This window comes from Phragmites australis, chromosome 13 (genome assembly GCF_958298935.1).
Source record: "Phragmites australis chromosome 13, lpPhrAust1.1, whole genome shotgun sequence".
Lineage (NCBI taxonomy): Eukaryota > Viridiplantae > Streptophyta > Magnoliopsida > Poales > Poaceae > Phragmites > Phragmites australis.
In genome coordinates, this window is record NC_084933.1 from 31,089,265 (window position 1) to 31,106,689 (window position 17,425).

The 17,425-nt window shown below is 45.3% G+C and overlaps 3 protein-coding genes across 5 annotated transcripts; 1 reads left to right on the forward strand and 2 right to left on the reverse strand.

The window, feature by feature from the left end:
• Positions 1-1,641: 1,641 nt before the first annotated feature.
• On the reverse strand, positions 1,642-5,653 carry LOC133889765 (uncharacterized). Of its 3 annotated transcripts, none has more exons than XM_062330239.1 (10): positions 5,150-5,653; positions 4,824-5,052; positions 4,643-4,729; positions 4,372-4,541; positions 4,078-4,220; positions 3,804-3,984; positions 3,074-3,677; positions 2,713-2,825; positions 2,334-2,577; positions 1,642-2,224 (listed from the first exon to the last, which is right to left on the reverse strand). In XM_062330239.1, the coding sequence occupies exons 1-10, from the start codon at positions 5,302-5,304 to the stop codon at positions 1,979-1,981; spliced, it is 2,172 nt and encodes a 723-aa protein (XP_062186223.1). In that variant the 5' UTR covers positions 5,305-5,653; the 3' UTR covers positions 1,642-1,978. The 3 variants fall into 3 exon arrangements, with proteins under 3 accessions (XP_062186223.1, XP_062186222.1, XP_062186221.1); XM_062330238.1 differs by having other exon boundaries at positions 3,074-3,674; positions 4,643-4,732; XM_062330237.1 differs by having other exon boundaries at positions 4,643-4,732.
• Positions 5,654-5,796: 143 nt separating this feature from the next.
• On the reverse strand, positions 5,797-9,667 carry LOC133889766 (pyruvate kinase, cytosolic isozyme-like). The gene is made up of 3 exons (XM_062330240.1): positions 9,219-9,667; positions 7,538-7,999; positions 5,797-6,880 (listed from the first exon to the last, which is right to left on the reverse strand). The coding sequence occupies exons 1-3, from the start codon at positions 9,486-9,488 to the stop codon at positions 6,068-6,070; spliced, it is 1,545 nt and encodes a 514-aa protein (XP_062186224.1). The 5' UTR covers positions 9,489-9,667; the 3' UTR covers positions 5,797-6,067.
• Positions 9,668-16,667: 7,000 nt separating this feature from the next.
• LOC133887851 (uncharacterized) lies at positions 16,668-17,126 on the forward strand. The gene has a single exon (XM_062327837.1). It carries the CDS (start codon positions 16,668-16,670, stop codon positions 17,124-17,126), a length of 459 nt encoding a protein of 152 aa, XP_062183821.1.
• The last annotated feature ends 299 nt before the right edge of the window (positions 17,127-17,425 follow it).

The following is a 17,425-nucleotide window of genomic DNA, read 5'->3' on the forward strand; positions in this document are numbered from 1 at the left end:
AAATATTATTTTTTTAGGACGAAACTTTATTGGTAGTGGAGTTATTAGAGCAACAAAGTAGAATATTTTTATACACACATATCCCACATACATCATATTCAGTGGCTCCACCACGTTATAGAGTATGAGTGCATATGCATCCCTTTCCATTTAAAAGTATTAGTAAAATTAACTTTGATGAACAACAAATTACTATAGCTTCAATAAAAAGTAAAGAACCATACACCCCTCCCTCCAACACTAACTTCGCCCCTGATCATATTTACACCTTAGTTCTCCTTTCTAAAAAAATATTTACACCTTAGTTACGCACACACGTACGTACCCTAACCCACACTAAAAATATATTAGAGTCTCACATCTTCAATATTTAAATATGTATATCTTACTTAACGCGTACGTGTACGTATACTAAGTCTAGCCCAAGACCATACCAAAAGCAATTAGAGATTAAAACCCCCGGATAAACACGCACGCTAAAGCCAGGCTTCGAACGCGGTGTATCTAATGGCCACCGGCCACCGTTGCCAACCGACCTACGCTCGGTGGAATTACTGACGAGACCGTGGGCACGCTGTACGGCTCAGAGCAGGCCATGAAGACCCGAACGAACGGTCGGCGTCGCACCGATTTGGATCATGTCATGCGTAGCTCACCCCTGTCGTCGACCAGAACAGAATGGAAATACAGTAATCGGCCATCAGGGAAGAGTATGAATAATTAATTTCCCGGAAGATGCCTCTACTCCAACCACTGGAGGGAGGGAGGCAGGCAGCATGCTTCAATTGACCGGACGTCGTTATGTTTATGTGTTGAACGTTCAGACGGGTCCATTCCGGAAAGCTTTCATCCGTGACGTGATCAACGGTTGCCGACAGACTTTTCCCATTTCACACTCCCGTTCCTCGCTTCCTGCTCAGCGTAATTTCATTCAACCAAATTCCGTGTTCAGTATAAACTCAGCCAGTGGCAGAGTTAAAACATCCTCTAAGTAAGAATTTTGAATGTGTCTAATATTAATTTGTACTGGTATTTATAAAATTTTACTCTATGAAGAACTAATCTGTACTGATATCGATGTATTTTAATTGAGGTATTTTAGATGTGCTTATGACACCCAAAATACCTCTGCCTCCGCCCCAAAACTCAGCTCAACTTTGGAAAACTCCACTCTAGAGCTACCTTGAGTGAATGGTACTATTTGAGCCGTCCAGCTCAAGCGGTCAAGCCTGAGATTCACGCCAAAGGTGAGAAAGTGGAGTGATACTTTTAACATTTTTAGAAACTCAATTTTTGTAGGAAAATATAGTAGAGAGATTTTTTTTATTGGTGAGGACCGGCGTCGAGTAAAGCTCGATAGTACCTCCAGAAAATCCGCATCCGTTAGCAGCCGGGGAACGAAAGCTGGAAGTTCTGGGCGGGTTGGGCCACAGCAGGCAGAGAGGGATGGACATGCTCACCTGCCAGGCAGCTGACTGGTCAATGTCTTCAGCTGTGTATGACGGATGCTCCGCCGTGGTGCATCTTGTTCCTCTTATTTGTTGTTTTTTTATTAAAAAAATATATATGTCGTCCTAAACTGTGTTTAGTCAATTATTATAGAATGAAGTAGCTGCGATCCTAACATCCAACTAAAGTCAATTATTTGGTATTAAAATGCTAAGAGCTCAACTTTAATGATCAGTTGCTATAAACAATGTCGTGCTCCTGCCACAACATATGTTGATCCCCAATCTATTCTTTTTGCCCAAATGGTACTGGCCATTTCAACAGAAAGATCTGTTTACAACAATGAACAAGACAAGCAAACAATTCCTCATCCACTTCCACTGGTCAAGACCAGGCCCCAGCTTACGTACACCATGATCTCTGTTTCCTCTCAACTTTCATCCTGTCCGGATAACATAAACATTTCTGTCACTTGGAAAAATGTACAAGTATAGAGCACGTGTGAGTAATATTAACATGTCTGATTTGTTCATCTCGACCTCAGCCTCGATCTCCATCTCCTGGTGTCCTGAGGCCTCAGGAGTTGTACAGGAGCAGCCGGAATCCGTAGCCACCACTCCCTCAACCTCCTCACCAATTTCTCGCTGCTCTTCTTTCTCACCGGCATCTGCCTCGTGTATGCTTCCAGCAGAATCAGCAGAACTATGCTTCTCATTGGTAGCAACGCAAATGCCGCAGCCGCGACGACAAGCGCAACCGCAACTATGTTGGTGCTCTGGAACAAGGAACAATTTTCACTCGTCAAAATGGCAAAGTTGCAAGGTCCATACAGGATGGCAAGCTACCAGAAGCATATATGTCTAGGAGTGATCAAGGTACAGAACCTGAGGAAATGCTGCAAGCATGAGGGACCGGAGCTTGAGGAGGAAAATGTTTCCGGCCTGCACATGCGCTTCTAGCTGCGAGATGGCTTCTTGCAGAGCCAGGAGCTGTTCGACAGTTCTTCTCCGAGGGGGAGTTGTCACCTCAAATACTCCGATCAACTGCCCGTTCCCGCAATGTTTGTGCCATAGCATCAAGAGAGTACAGCCGAGCAAACAACCAGGAAGCATGAACCAGATCCAACCGCTGCAGTTAAATACATCATTTTCAACAAAAATGTGAATTCGTAACTACTTTGTACAAATATTTTCTGAACCAGAATCTGCAGAGATGCTTTCAGGCTATCTCATATGATATGATCATAAGATCAGGAATCAGTACCTATATATCATGTAGAGGAAACAGAACAAGAAGACATATGATTTAAGTGGATCTTCCCACTCGACCAAAACAAGAAGCCATTTGCCTAACTCAATCAAAGGAAATAGTAGTTCCTGCACATTAGGAGGGAATCTACCAGCGTTATTACGTTATGAATCTTAAAAGAAATTCAGATTGTGACCAACATGCTAGAAGCATGCCTTGCGGTTCACAGTTATCAATGTAAGTTCAGGTTCTGCCATGTCCAAGTGCTTTGGTTACCTAGAGCTACAGTTTTTTGGCGGGGGGAGGGGGGGTGTTTCAGGGCTTCAGTACTAGAAATAAAATCTTGTGAAGTAGTATCAAACGACGAGAGCAATACCTTCAAGACAGCTACATTAGTGTCTATGTCTTCCACTTTGATCTGATCAAGCGTTGCCCGTGCTGCCTCCACTCTGCCCGAATAATCTACCGAACGGTCTAGAGCCATTTGCACCGAGCAAGTTCCTCCTATCTGCACGTCTCCGACCATGAAATCCCTTTCCTCAGGATTGTCCTCCTCCTTCAGTGTCAGCAAACCCATCCTCACCATTGTATAAGCAGAAAGTGGGAAGGGATCAGCAAGTGTCAATTCATCCGAACTACTCTGCCCAAAATCCTCACTTCCTCTGAATCTTGAGCAGTGCTGCTTCAGCTTGCCATACAGTGCCTCTAATATCTTATCCCCTTTGGGCAGTTTCTCTGCTAAGTTGAAGGCAAGGGTCGTCTTAAAATGTGCTGGTAGTATGTGGAATCCCTCTTTCACGGTGCGGTACCGCAGAATTCCAAGCGTCGCAACCGAAAGAGCCTCTGCCTTCTGGAAATCTGCAAGCCTGTACTTCCTGATGAACTTGTGTGCGTGCAGCACCTCTTTGATGACTGCAAACCAGTAGTCCCTGCGTGTGTGGCCATTGAATTGAGGGAATTCAAAGAACACGGGTTCACTTCTGTCAGTAGTGAACGTATGTTAGCCATCATATTTGCAAATTGGTATGTATTATGATAAGAGCAGTAACTTTTTATCTACTTAAAAACATTAGGAATGAAGCCTTTTGTTCTGTACAGTTACTCACGTCGAGCTAGACTTGTACACGACTGCTTTGTCAAAAAGGTGAGCACCCCATGGGCCAGTGGATTCACGTTTGACAGACTGCTTCAAGTCCCTTGCCAGATCATACATGACAGCCTCGCCATACGAGAAATCGACACCGATAGGCTCGAAGTAGAGAGCGTGATTCGTCAGCGTGAGCCTCCCTGCAAAATGCGCAGCTCATACACCTTAAGACCCTTGTGAAGAACCACAACTCACAAGGACTGATCAAAATCCCCATAAGGAAAATGCTTAACCAGGCCATGTGGACGTCCCAATGTGCTGTAGAACCGGCTTGGTCGTTGCAGCGCCATAGATGTCGAGGATTACTTCGATGTCGGAGAGCTGGAGGGCAGGAGCTTTGTGTCCATCTGATATACGTTTTGCAGAGCTGAGCACCCTAGCATCAGAGATGACACAGTAAGGCAGTCATGCAGTGCAAGTGACTAAACTGATTACTCATCCTAACATGTCACTGCAATGCTCACAATTTAGAGGATGCAACAGGCTTGAGCAATGTGAATAAGATAAAGATCGATGCGCGTACGTACTGGTCTAAGCTTTTGAGGTATTTGTGGTAGATGAGAAAATGCAGTCGGCCTCCGGTCGAGTTGGTGAGCGCGTCAAATAGGTTCCGGACGGTGATGGGATGCGCCATGGCGGGGCAGGCAGGAGCAATCTTGGCAAAAGCCTCGGGTCCAACTGTCCTCCTCCCATCGATCTACATTGATTCCACATACATAAAAAAGATCAGGCAATGCAATTCAAGCATATGATCAAATGGTTTGAGCAAGAACAAGTACAGAAGCAACAACGAACGACCTGAATGGCCATCTGCGTTGGGCTTGAATAGAATATGGATCCACCGTCGTCGTCATCCGCGTCGTCCCGGAGAATGCTGAAAGCCGTCTTCTGTATCATGAAAAAAAATCAACTTTGATCAGTGTCTGATATGGATTACATGGTGCGGCGGTTTGTTCTTACGAGGAAGGATCGATCTCACCTGAAACACGGCGTCGGTCTCCTCATCGGGCGCCTCCCAGGCGAGCATCATGTCGTAGGTGAGTGAGTGGAACTCCCTGTCGCCGAGGTGATCCTGGCGCTTGGTCTCGACGCGCAGAGCAACGTAGGAGCAGTACTCGACAACGCTCCTGGCGTACTCCAGCGGCCGGCAGGCCTGCTCCTCCGCGTGGAACCGCCGGAGCAGCTGATCCACCGGCACGCCCGCGATCCTGCCATGGGCACGCAATGGCGACGTTTATTCGTGATCTAAGAAACCGAGTCACGCCGTGCGTGCTGCGTGCAACAACATCAAGGAGATGGACGGACCGGGCGCATCGGTGGACGACGGAGGCGGCGATGCGCGAGAGGGGCGGGATGGCCGCGTCGGTCGCCATGTCCGCGGCCTCCACTGCGCCGCCGTGCTCCTTCTTGCCCCTCCCCCTGCTGTGGTCGCCGCCGAAGAGGCCCTCAAGGAGACCCATCTGTGGTGGCGGCGGAGCAGGAGGAAGGCATCGTCCGTCTCCGTCGCCGCCTTCCCCGCTGCCCGGTTAAGGCAAGGTGGTGCGTTTCCGTGGCGTGCCGTGGTTTTGACGGATGCTTTGCGTTTCTTGCCCTTTCCGTGGACGGTGGCTATACGCGCGTTCCCTCTCTGCTCCGCCGTGGTCGGACGTCCAGTGAGGACCAGCGCGCGGGTCGCTAACCTATCCACGACGACAGACTTGGCTTCCAAAGCAAGTCCGACTGATATACCAGGTTGCGGTCCCTTCAAAAAACAGATAAAGACGACTCTGTTTGATTCGTCGCTGCTGGATATCAATTCATCAATGGCTGATGGATTTACATGCAAAAAAGTTCTGGGCATTTTAAGCGTAGGTTTACTGAACTCAGCAGATACCAACAATGATGCCAATCTTATTAGCATACCGTCTGTATCGACATCACCACCACAAAGTTGTTCTGCATTATAGAACAGCTACGAGAAAATTGCGCAGGGATGAAATAGAAACCGCCTGTCAAATACTACACAGGACATGAACATAGACAGTAGCAGAGCTCTACATATAATGGAGTCCTCTCCCTCATTTACCAGCTCAAATCTATGCAAACAAAAACATCCTGCAAACTGCAGGCTGAGAGCGCGATTATCTGTCTCCAACAGGTGGAGTTGTAAAACAGGTAGGAAGTTCTGTTTCATGAATCCCAGCGATGTGAAGAACCCTGGGACTCGAGTCACCGTGCTGATGATCACTTCACGATACAGATCTTGATAACAGAAGCGACACCGATACGGTGGAGAGCCACGACGGCATCACCAGGCTTGCACAGCTGCTTCTGCACAGCTGACTTCAGTGCAGCCTCCAGGATCACCTCTGTCGACTCTGAATCGGTAGCCTTGGCAGAGCCCTCAGCAAGGAGGGGAATGAGACCTCTGTATATTAGGCTGTGTCTTGCTGGGCCCTCGGAGCTGATGGTCCAGTCGAACGAATCGGTTGTTAGCACAGGGACAACCACAGAGAGGATTGGAACCCTGGGTCGGTACTTGGCGACCAGCTTGGCCGTGGTGCCACCGCGAGTCAAGACGACAATCAGTGTAGCCCTGGCCTTGTTGGCAGTTCGCACGGCAGAGGACGCAAGAGATTCCAATGGGCTCATCGGAAGGGGTGCAGACCTGATCATTGCCTTGAAAATAGCCTCATAGTCCAGGGAAGACTCTGCCTCAACGCAGATACGAGCCATGATCTTCACGGCCACCTCGGGATATGCTCCAGCAGCACTCTCACCACTGAGCATGACACAGTCGGTTCCATCAAGAACAGCATTTGCAACATCAGTGGCCTCAGCACGAGTTGGCCTCGGAGATTTGATCATTGACTCAAGCATTTGAGTAGCAGTAACAACAGGCTTGCCAGCAATGTTGCACTTATAGATCATCATCTTCTGCGCAAGGAAAATCTTCTCAACTGGAATCTCCATTCCCAGATCACCTCTAGCAACCATAAAGGCATCAGTCTCCCTCAATATCTCATCAAAGTTTACCACACCCTCTTGGTTTTCAACCTACATAGCAAGAACAAATTATGAAAGAAATCAGATCCAGATCCGTGACACAGGAACCAACATGATCACAAGAAGTGCTATATGCACATATCATCATGTCAAAAGAACAAAGTTATAGCAGGAAACCATCTAGGTTCCAGAATTTCAGTTACATTGCAGTAAATAATAAGTTTAATATGATCTGAATTCATTGTAGGAGTACCAATAAATAGAATGAACTTTACTACGACAAAATTCAGTGTAAAAGAAACAAATTTGTATTTTGCTAATCAGCTGTAAAATAAAAATTCTTGTGAACAGTTGCAGTCTAGGCAAGCACTATCCTAGTAGGAAGTATGTAGTAGAAGAATACTCAACATACCACTATTGTAAATTACATGCTATGGCACAAACTGGTTATGTTTACAAAGAAGAAAAGTTGGGAAAGGCTTCATAGGAGAACATCGAACAAAGCATGGTTCCGGTGTGTATCAATAAAGGACTGAAGTGTGAAGCAACTCATTGACTATCTAGTCTCTCTTACACAGCCTGGTGCTTATCTAAACATGCAGAACCATTTCATGGTTTCAATACAGAACAAAAATTGGAGAAGCAATTATGGACAGAAAAATAGTTAATAAAACCCCTTAAATATCTAAGGCGATAATATATACAAACCTTTGACATCAACTTAATGCGCTTGGCATGTTGCCCAAGGACCTGTCTGACAGTCACCAGATCTGATCCTTTACGGACAAAGGATAGAGCAATCATATCAATATCATTTGGGACGCCCCATCCCAAAATGTCTTCTTTATCTTTCTCAGTTAGCGTAGGAAGATCCACAACAATTCCTGGCAAATTGCAATTCTTTCTCTCTCCGAGCATTGCAGTGTTCTCACACCTACACCTCACAGTTCCAGCATCAGGATCGCAAGATAAAACAGTCAAGGAGATGGTACCATCTGCGCATAGAATGAGATTTCCAGGTTTCACATCTGCAGGTAATTTCTTGTAACTCATAGCGATCATATTCTCATCGCCTTTGATATCATAATCAGTGGTAACAGTGATTTCTTGACCCTTGGTTAGCTTGATTGGTTTACCATCCTTCAAAAACCCAGTACGAATTTCAGGACCCTGGAGAAATGAATGAAAGATTAAGAACGGTTAATATACATTAAATATCACACTAACAAAAATTCAGTCAGAACATGTACTAAACAAGTAAACATCATGGAATGACATAAAAGAAACCAATTGCAGGAAGTCTATTTGCAGCCAATTGGAGTAACAAAGGAAACCACCAACATATATGATTATAAGAACTATAAAAAGAAACACCACTAATTGAAAGAACTATGTGACAACTGACAGCAAGGAAGTGAGGAACTAAAGCCCTCGAAAGTTCATTCCATATCAAACATCGTATCAAGCCAAGCATTTGAATTGGAAATCGAATCACTAAGTTGCATGCATTCACAGAGTTTAAAAGGAAGATCTAAAAGGTCCTAGCAGTATGAAGGCCAAAACACCGACCTGGTGGGTTCAACATTTTCACTCAAAACCACTACTCATCAAAGTCTGGAGAGAGAATTATTTTATACTGTAGCCAAGAAGTAACCAAACTACATCAAATCCTCCAACATTCATGTACTCACTTGCCAGTTAAACACATTGCCAAAAGTACTGATGGACAAAATAACTAAAACAAATAGACAAAATCTAAAGCTAGCTCGAAAAAAAAAGATGTATTGCATCCTTTCCACCAACAATGTTGGCATGCAGCCACCTGATGAACGAAAAACACACCACCGACTGCTAGGGAATCTATAATCCTCATAAGGTCCCGGATTAGCTATATGGAGACACTAGCATAAGCATGAACATTCCAATTCCATGTAACAAAAGTCCAAAGTTTGGCCACGAGAAAATGCATTCTTTAATGATCCGGATTTAACCGTCAACGGTTAACCGACCCACCAATCCAAGATCCATCGCTTGTGCAACAAGGCAAACGCAGAGCCGCCGGCAAATCTAGCCCCTCGTGCCTCGTACCATTCTGTCGAGCCCTCGACTCAAGAGCCAAAACTTCCAAATAAGCTTGGATCCTAACTGTCTGAACCATGCTACCTCCAAATCCGACCAAGCTCGTCCCGCTCAACAGATCAGTAGATCCCAGTGCAAATCCTCCTCTCCCAGACCGAGACAACTCCCCTGACTGGCCCGATCCAACAAACTAAGCAGCACAGCAGGGGACAGCCACGCATGATGTAACTCAAGCAGGCCGAGCGCAAGCGGAGAGAGAGAGAGAGAGAGAGAGAGAGAGAGAGAGAGAGAGAGAGAGAGGGAGGGAAACCTTGGTGTCGAGCATGACGGCGCATAGGATGCCGGTGTTGTGCATGGCCTGTCGGAGGTTGTCGAGCGTCCCCTGGTGGTATTCGTGCGTGCCGTGCGAGAAGTTGAAGCGCGCGACGTTCATGCCGGCGCGGAGCAGCTTCTCGAGCATGGGCACGGAGCGGGAGGCCGGGCCGAGAGTGCAGACGAGCTTGGTCTTGGGCATCCGGCCGTCGCCGCCGTCGCCGAGCTCCAGGTCCGCCAGGATCGCCGCCATGTCGATGTTCGCCATCGCCTCCGCCTCTCTCTCTCTCTCTCTCTCTCTCTCTCTCACCTTCGGCCGCGGCGGCGATCCAAAAAGCGAAATGGTAGTGGTGCTTAGCAGCGAGATGGGATTTGAGATTTGGTCGCGGAGTTTTATATATAGTGGGAGGAGGAGGAGTGGGGAATTTTGCGATTCCGTGGGCGAGGACGACGAGCGGAGGTGGAAGGAGGACACGTGGTGACCAATGAATTTTATTTTTAGTTTACTTTATGCAAATAAAGAGACAGTAGGGCCCACAGGCCAGTCGCTTCGTGGCTATAATGATGAAAAACCATGCTTTGCTTTCTCCAATTAACTTTTTTTAAAAGATAAAGTCGGACATTCCCTCGATGCCTTATAGCACTTATCTAAATAATATTAAAAATATAACCTAATTTAACATAGACACTATTATACATGCACCCATATGCATATATTATTTTTCTTAAAATTTAATTAAAAAAGTACGAGCACTTAACTTAAACTCAACTGCACATGTTACATCGTAAAGATACTAACCAACTGAGCTAGACCCGTCTGGCTCCAATTAACAATTGCATCAAAGAAAAAGGGGTCATCTTCTTGGTGAACAAGTTGGAGTAGAAAGTTGATTATTGATCTCATAATCTGATGTTAAATGAATCCAAGGCAGCATCAACCGCGCGCAGCGACATGATTAGTTGCTTTTCGTGACAGTGGGTTTTGGTGGGGTTCGCCTTCTCGGGCGGATGAAAGCATATGCCGCGGCGGCGCCCAACCAAACGGCAAAACCAGCGGCGTCAGAATTCAGAAACCGAGACACGGAGGATCCCGCTCCCTTCTCCCTCTGATCTTCGTTTTCCTCGGTCATGTCCTTGTCCATTTCTTTATCACCATCCTATTCTCTTTGGTTTTGTTTTGTCACCCAGAATAATGCAAGTGCTAGTACATTCCATCGGCGGTCAACTTATAGCTTGCGCCAGCCAGGGACGGAGCTAGGATATTAAAATGAGATGACCAAGTGCTAATACATTTATGTTGAAGGAGACCAAATAAAGCTTTTATACTAATTTTGTCTGATTAGCAAATATATAAAGGTAATACATGAAGCATGCGAAGTGCCATAGCCCCTAGCAGCCACCCCTAGCTCCGTCTCTGGCGCCAGCGATCTGACATATGCGTCTGGGAATATTGGCAGTGGAACTTTGTTTTGTCTCTCTTCTTTCAAATAAGAAGCTTCTCTTTGAAAAGTCCCAACAGGTTGACAAGCTTATTGCGTACGTTCGTGGTCTTTGTCCTTCCAGAACCATGGAATCGAGTGGGCAAGGCAGCAAAAGCAGGTCAGCAACGGTTTGCTGTGAGACGTTGCGATTGCTCATATTTTATAAGTATCTGATGCCAAACTAAAGAAGCATTTGAGTTGCTCATGGAAATGATTTCTATCAACTGGTAGATTCCTGTCTAAAAAGTAAGCTTCCGGACCCTGTAGGATTCTAGTCTGAGTTGGCTAATTGACGCCTGCGACTGGCAGACATGGAAACTTTACCAGGACACATCGAGATGGCAGACAGAGGAGGCGTATGCGCTGAGGCTTACGTCGTGCCGTGCCTCTGCTACGTCCGAGGAGCCGATCGATTCCGCTCTGAATATATCATCTGCATCCGGCGTGTGGCGAGCAGACGGTAACTTTTGGCTAAAGATAACCTTTACAATACACCATGATACTAGATGATGGAGAATATTATTATTGTGATCCAACCGTCCATTTTAGTAGGTATTATTGTAATTATTGATACCCTTAGGGGTAATTACGTCATTGACTGACCGGACTTCGGACCTTCACCACCCATCATCGACCGACCGACGAAAGCTGGAAACCCTAATAAATGAAATGAACAGAATAAATGAAAGTTTATCCGAAATAAACTAACATTTTGATCTTCCCTAATTAAACATATAATTTACAAATTTATCATGATTTTTTTTCCAATCCTACCCTTATGATAACCATAATACTCTTTAATGATATCTATGGTACTGATGGGCGATAGAGTATCATTGAGCTAATCTAAACCATCGGATGAAGAAAATGAACGGCATGCACTCATTTAGATGTACCGTAAAAATCCTCTTGGCTAACACTTTGGGAAGCAATCGTGCCACTGTGGATGCACGTCGTGTACGTGAATCCTGCCTCTGTGTTTCATACATAGACCAAACAGAAAACTAGTTCCGAAATATTGAGATGCGCCACAGGAAGCCATGCAAGAGGGCATACGCGTACCTAGGGACACCCAATACTCAAATTCGTCCTTCGTTCACCTCAAGTTAATTCAATTCGCTCCTTACAACTACCACAGCTCCGGTTCCATCAATTGGCACGGCCAAACAAACCACCTACTCATGCATGTGTAGCCAAACTAAGAGTATATTTGGTTAGTTGCTATAGTTGACCATACTTTAGGCAGCCAAATTTTACCGATTGAAACAAGTGTTTACTTAAGGCCATCTCAAAAACACTGTAGCGCTCGAATTTTTTATTTGGTGCTACAGTTCTGCTGCAGTAATAAGAGAGAGAATCTGTTACTCCAAATTTGTCGAAACATTGTAACAACTGCAACACTGTTTATAGAGGTTGACTGTGGGTCTGGAGGGATGAGAAGAGTAGTGTAAGTTAGGAAATAGGGTAACTGTGGAGATAAAAAAAATAAAGAGTACTGTAATAATGTTAGAGGATACTGTAATAGTGTTATAGATGATGAATTTTTAAAATATCTGTTGGAGATGATCTTAGCTAACTATAATTATGACGTATCAAATTTTCTATTTAGCTAGATCCATTTGTCATATACTAGTTTTGTTATCAAAATTTGCCACAATTATGACGTGCATTTTGTCCGCCGCAAAAATTGTAGCGCATCGCACTTGTGTGGCAATGTATAGCCATAAACCAAACAGATTCTAAATCACACCTTACATTGCTTCGTAGAGTACGTGGTGTAATCATGACTGAAAAAAATACCTAGCAAATAGTTCAGCGAGCTTGAAGTCAAGATGGACCAACAACACATCAATAACATGAAGTGACCACTAAAATTTAATGCTTTTAGGGCTCTATCATATTGAGCGACTGCTATAGATGTCAATAACATGGAGTGACAGCTAAGTTTGATATTTTTAGATGATGTTTCTAGATAAAAGATACTTATGAGAAAAAAGAGATTGGCACTAGGTATTTCGCACTGATATAACCTATGCTATAAGTTTTCAAGATGGTCATATGAGAGGCCAAAGTTATTTCAAGATATCGGTTTAACATTAACGACATGTTAATTGTTTTTTCTTTTAACATTAAAACGGTAGGGGAAGCCCTTACCGAGATTTATAATTGAGTAAAAGAATAAGGAGCTTACATACAGGTAGTACATCATTAAACAATAATTTAGCCATGTTAATTATTTTGTTTGTGATGTCGTATACTTTAATGGTAACATGTATTTAGGAAAAAATGTGGAGTTTAGAATTACATATATTTATAAATAAAATTTGAAACATAAATGTTACTGAATTTTATTTTTCTATTATTTTTTGGTGTATTTTTCAAGTGGAAATGGTGGGCCTACTCCCGGAGCCGGCGATCAGTACTTGTTACCGTTCTGTTAGCTGTGATGATGTGAGCCATGTATCGCTTCTCCACACCATGATTCATTCTATCGACGCAAAGTTTGAAGCTTTGACGAGTTAATTGCTCTCATAGAGTCATGTTAGTAAATTAAGCATGATAAGCGAATCACAGCAAGTGTTTCCTGATGTGTTCGAGGTTTTTGGTAAGTTTGTGGTTTAACAGTAATCTTGGGTGGGTTAAGCTTCTCAAGGGGAATGATTGCTAGCGAAATTAGCATATGCTTGTGGTGGGCGGCGCCGAACCAAACTGCAAAACTGGAGGGAAACACGAAAGATCAAATGAGTTTGGTATCGCCGACGTGTATGAAGGTGTTATGGCGAAAGACACATGTACCTGTGTTACGCATCGCGTGTACGTAGGAGATTGACGCACGAGTGCCGTGCCTTAAAGGAGAAGAGCTTGCTCAGCTAGCCAGCCTACAAAGAAAACTATCCATGTATTGAAATTACTTGCTACTCTTCACGATGCTCTTAGAATGTCCGGTCTTGATATTTTGGTGACACAGGATGAGATTAAAAATAAGGCTCTATTATTAAATATAAATCATTCAGATCTAATTTTTTCAGTTTGTTTTTGGACTGATATACACAGTATATATATACATATGGAGCCTTTGAATTTTAGGGGACCGGGGCGGTCGCACCGCTCGATCCCCCTCCGGACCGGTCCTGGGTACCAGGAGCGTCGCTTGAAAGCTGAGTATTTCTACTTGGTTCGTAATCCACGAGTACATAATTTCTGTACGTAGTTCTTTGTTCATTAGTCCAAGAAAAAAAAGGCATGAAGAAGAAGATAACTTCTTCGCCGGAAGAGAGAAGACTACTTGTGTGTGAGCAAAAATATGATCACCTCACAAGGCCGAAAATGTCATGGAGGAATGGGGTTTCGTGATCTACATCTGTTTAATCTTGCCATGCTTGGAAAATAGGGCTGGCCCTTAATTATTACGAAACCTGAATCTCTTTGTGCCAGTATGAAGGGTCGGTGCTTTCCCAACACAAACTTTCTCTCGGCGACCAAGAAGAAGCACTCAAGTCACACCTGCGTGCATTTTAGCAGGTCGATATGTCCTACGGCAGGGAGTGATCAGAAGAAGGTCATGAGGGGAATTTGACGGATATATGGGAACAAAAATGGATTCCAAATCATTTCATGGCAGACCAATCACACCGTCAGACGATCAGCCGGTTCACTTGTGTCTGAGTTGATCACGGTGAGGTGTCAATGGAATGAGGAGTTGATCCGGGAGTGTATTTTTCACCATGGATGCTGACACGATCCTTCGCATCCCTCTGGCCATGCATGAGGATGATTTTTAGGCCTGTTCTTTGGAAAAATGTGGCACATATTATGTCAGATCAGCGTATCCTTTGTTGGACAGTGAGTGACAACGACAACAACAACAACAAGGAACCTTATCGAGCTGTTCAATCAGAAGCATATGTGGTATGTGGTCTCTGTGGATGGCAAGAAACAAGCGACCGCATGGTGAGGCTACGCTGTCCATGAGACAAGCTATATTATGGGCGCGCAACCGACCTTTGGCTTATGGCAGATCATGCACCCGACAAAGGATCCTCGAGCTTCTGAACCTCAACCACAGTGGTGCAATTAAGATGCCGGCAGGTTGGCTGAAATGGAACACTGACATCGAGCTGAGGGGGACACATTGCGCTTAGGGATGATCGTGGAGTGTTCTGTGGTGCAGCAGCGAGCTAGTATGACCATGCGCTGAGCGCACTGTCGATGGAAGCCCTTACCTGTAGTGATGGCCTCCAGTTTGCGATCAACAGAGGAGCTCGTCGACTGGTCAATCAGGTTTTGGTGGATCTTTGGTCGAACATGGACAACCAAAAGTCTGAAGTTTCTCCGATTCTCTCGGAAACCAAGGAGCTTGGCAGGAGTTGTGATGCTTTTGTTCTTTCTTTTTCAAAATGTTCTTGTGATAAGGCTGCACATATATGTGCTAAACAATCATCGAGTACTTTGGTTAGGGGTGAGTGGCTACTTGAAGCACCTCCGCCAGTACTCACTTGTGTGTGGATCGATTGTAAATTGTAATCCTACTGTACCTTAATCAATGAAGGTCCTTAGTCTAAAAAAACACTACATCCATCAGTTAGTTTAACTCCCCCAAGTCCATGTGGCATGTGCTAGCTATTGCTCTCTTTCTTTTAACTGATGATTATAGCTTAATGGTTCTTTTGATGGACAAACCCCTTTATGAACAGATTCCTCGTAATTGCGCCCCTCCTCTGCGTCGAAACATACGTACGGCCTCTAGTGTGAAAAAAGTAACGTTTTTGTTTGTGTGGCAGTCAACATATCAACATTTCGATCATCAGTTACCTTTTTGTACATTAAACTTGGAAAGCTGCTGAAAAAAAATAGGAGTAGATTTGTGTCGAAAAGTAGCTTCATAATCATATATATGATTTCATCATGATCTATAAATATATTATAATTATATCATAGTACAAGTCAGCAGTCAAACTTAGGTCTCGAGGGGAGAGGATGTCCAGAGCGACGTTTCTTTTATGACTGGAGGGAGCATTCACTTTGCCTGGCAATATTATTATGTACTCAGTGGCCTGCATCCGTCAGCCCTAGGGACGCCTCACCAACTAGGCTATGGAGATGAGCGCAATCGTCCTGGACACCTAGCTAGGTTTTTTTTAGACTAAAGCCCCTTACACGGTGTTCATTGGACATATCTATAGGGGAATGTGGGAAGGGGAATCGAACCCTCCCTAGCTCACCTCAACCTCGAGGGTGTTGTCACTAGGCTACTTGCCATCCGCCAGTCACCTAGCTAGGTATCACCACCTGATGTCCTTATCAAAGATATAACTTGGTTAGAAAAGACATGCATTTGGGAAGAGTTCAGCACGTAGTAAGAGTCATCATGGAGGACATGAGCTGAACTCATGAGTGAGCAGCAGCGTTGATTGAGAGCTAATACCATCCTAGGTGTTGCACATGAAATTTTTATTCAGTGATGAGTCGCTGATAATGCTTACAGTCGATATGACGATATCTATTTATTTTTATAATGGAATAAGATTATCTCGGCCTCTCTGCGTCAGAAGGAGATGCTTACAGTCGATACGATGGTATCTATCATGTTGAAATAAATATCCAAACTATATGGAACAGCCGATGTGGACTTACCGCCTCTGTTCTTTTTATTTGTCGTTTCAGTTCCTGAAAGTCTGAATGGCGTGCTCCATATAGATTGTTCCAAGGCCCAAATCCATCAACAGCTGGTCACGGGAAAGCGTGCATGCATGCACGCATGCAGCTCGCGCTTCTTACCGAACCAGCCTAGTTAGTTGCGGCACGCCCTAGTCGCTGCTTCAGCTCACGGACATAGCACCATAAATACGCACCAAACAAAACCTTGTCGCAGTTCACAGCAGACAAAGCTAGTGCCAACTGCACTGCAGAACCTATATATATATCTAGCCGCGCGCAGAGACGTCAAGAAACCAAAGCAACCAGCCATGTCACGCTCTTGCTGCAGCTTCGCGGTTTCAGTAGTGCTCCTCGCGCTCGCCGTGACGGCCAGCGCCACCGCGCCGGGCTTACTGCACGAGAAGCCCCAGGACAAGCGGACCGTCAATGCCGAAGCCCACCTCGAGGAGGGCGCGAGGGTGGCGTTGGCGTCCGTCTGGGCGGCCAAGAAGGACACGCCGGCGCTGCCGATGGAGGGGAAGCCGAGCGGCTCCATGGCCACTCAGGGCGACGACCAGAGCTCGTCGGGCGGCAACGGCAACGGTAGCGGCAGCGGCGAGCACGGAAAGGAGGAAGGGAGCAGCAAGGAGGGCGAGAAGCAGGCCAAGAGCTGCCTCACCAAGGAGGAGTGCCACAAGAAGAAGCTGCTCTGCGGCAAGGGATGCACGCTCTCGGCGCACAGCAAGTGCGCCGCCAAGTGCTCCAAATCCTGCATCCCCACCTGCTAGGAGCCTCAGCCGCGGCCGCGGATCGTGCAGCCGACGGCGACGTGCCGACGAGATCGATCGAGTCCTTCAGTTCTACTGTGGGTTAGTCGATTCAGAAGTTGAAGGGAATAAGGAGGGGTGCTTGCAGCATGCATACCTCTGGTGTCATTTGTTTTGGTTCGTACGTTTACTCCAGGTTTCTTTGTAGGCGTGTTATTAATCTGTTAGTCGGTCCCGTGATGGAGAGAGCTTGGGGTGCAATTTTAATCTGAAATGAAGTTCATTTTGTTTGCATAATGTTTTTTACTTTAGTCGCAGGT

Coding starts and splice junctions, on each gene's coding strand:
- LOC133889765 (XM_062330237.1), bottom strand. CDS start 5,304: ATGGGTCTCCTTGAGGGCCTCTTCGGCGGCGACCACAGCAGGGGGAGG. Junction 4,542..4,642: donor CAACGCAGATGGCCATTCAG/GTCGTTCGTTGT, acceptor GAATCAATGTAG/ATCGATGGGAGGAGGACAGT. Junction 3,985..4,077: donor TGGGACGTCCACATGGCCTG/GTTAAGCATTTT, acceptor CGCATTTTGCAG/GGAGGCTCACGCTGACGAAT.
- LOC133889766 (XM_062330240.1), bottom strand. CDS start 9,488: ATGGCGAACATCGACATGGCGGCGATCCTGGCGGACCTGGAGCTCGGC. Junction 8,000..9,218: donor CCGTCATGCTCGACACCAAG/GTTTCCCTCCCT, acceptor TCATTTCTCCAG/GGTCCTGAAATTCGTACTGG. Junction 6,881..7,537: donor GCATTAAGTTGATGTCAAAG/GTTTGTATATAT, acceptor CTTGCTATGTAG/GTTGAAAACCAAGAGGGTGT.
- LOC133887851 (XM_062327837.1), top strand. CDS start 16,668: ATGTCACGCTCTTGCTGCAGCTTCGCGGTTTCAGTAGTGCTCCTCGCG.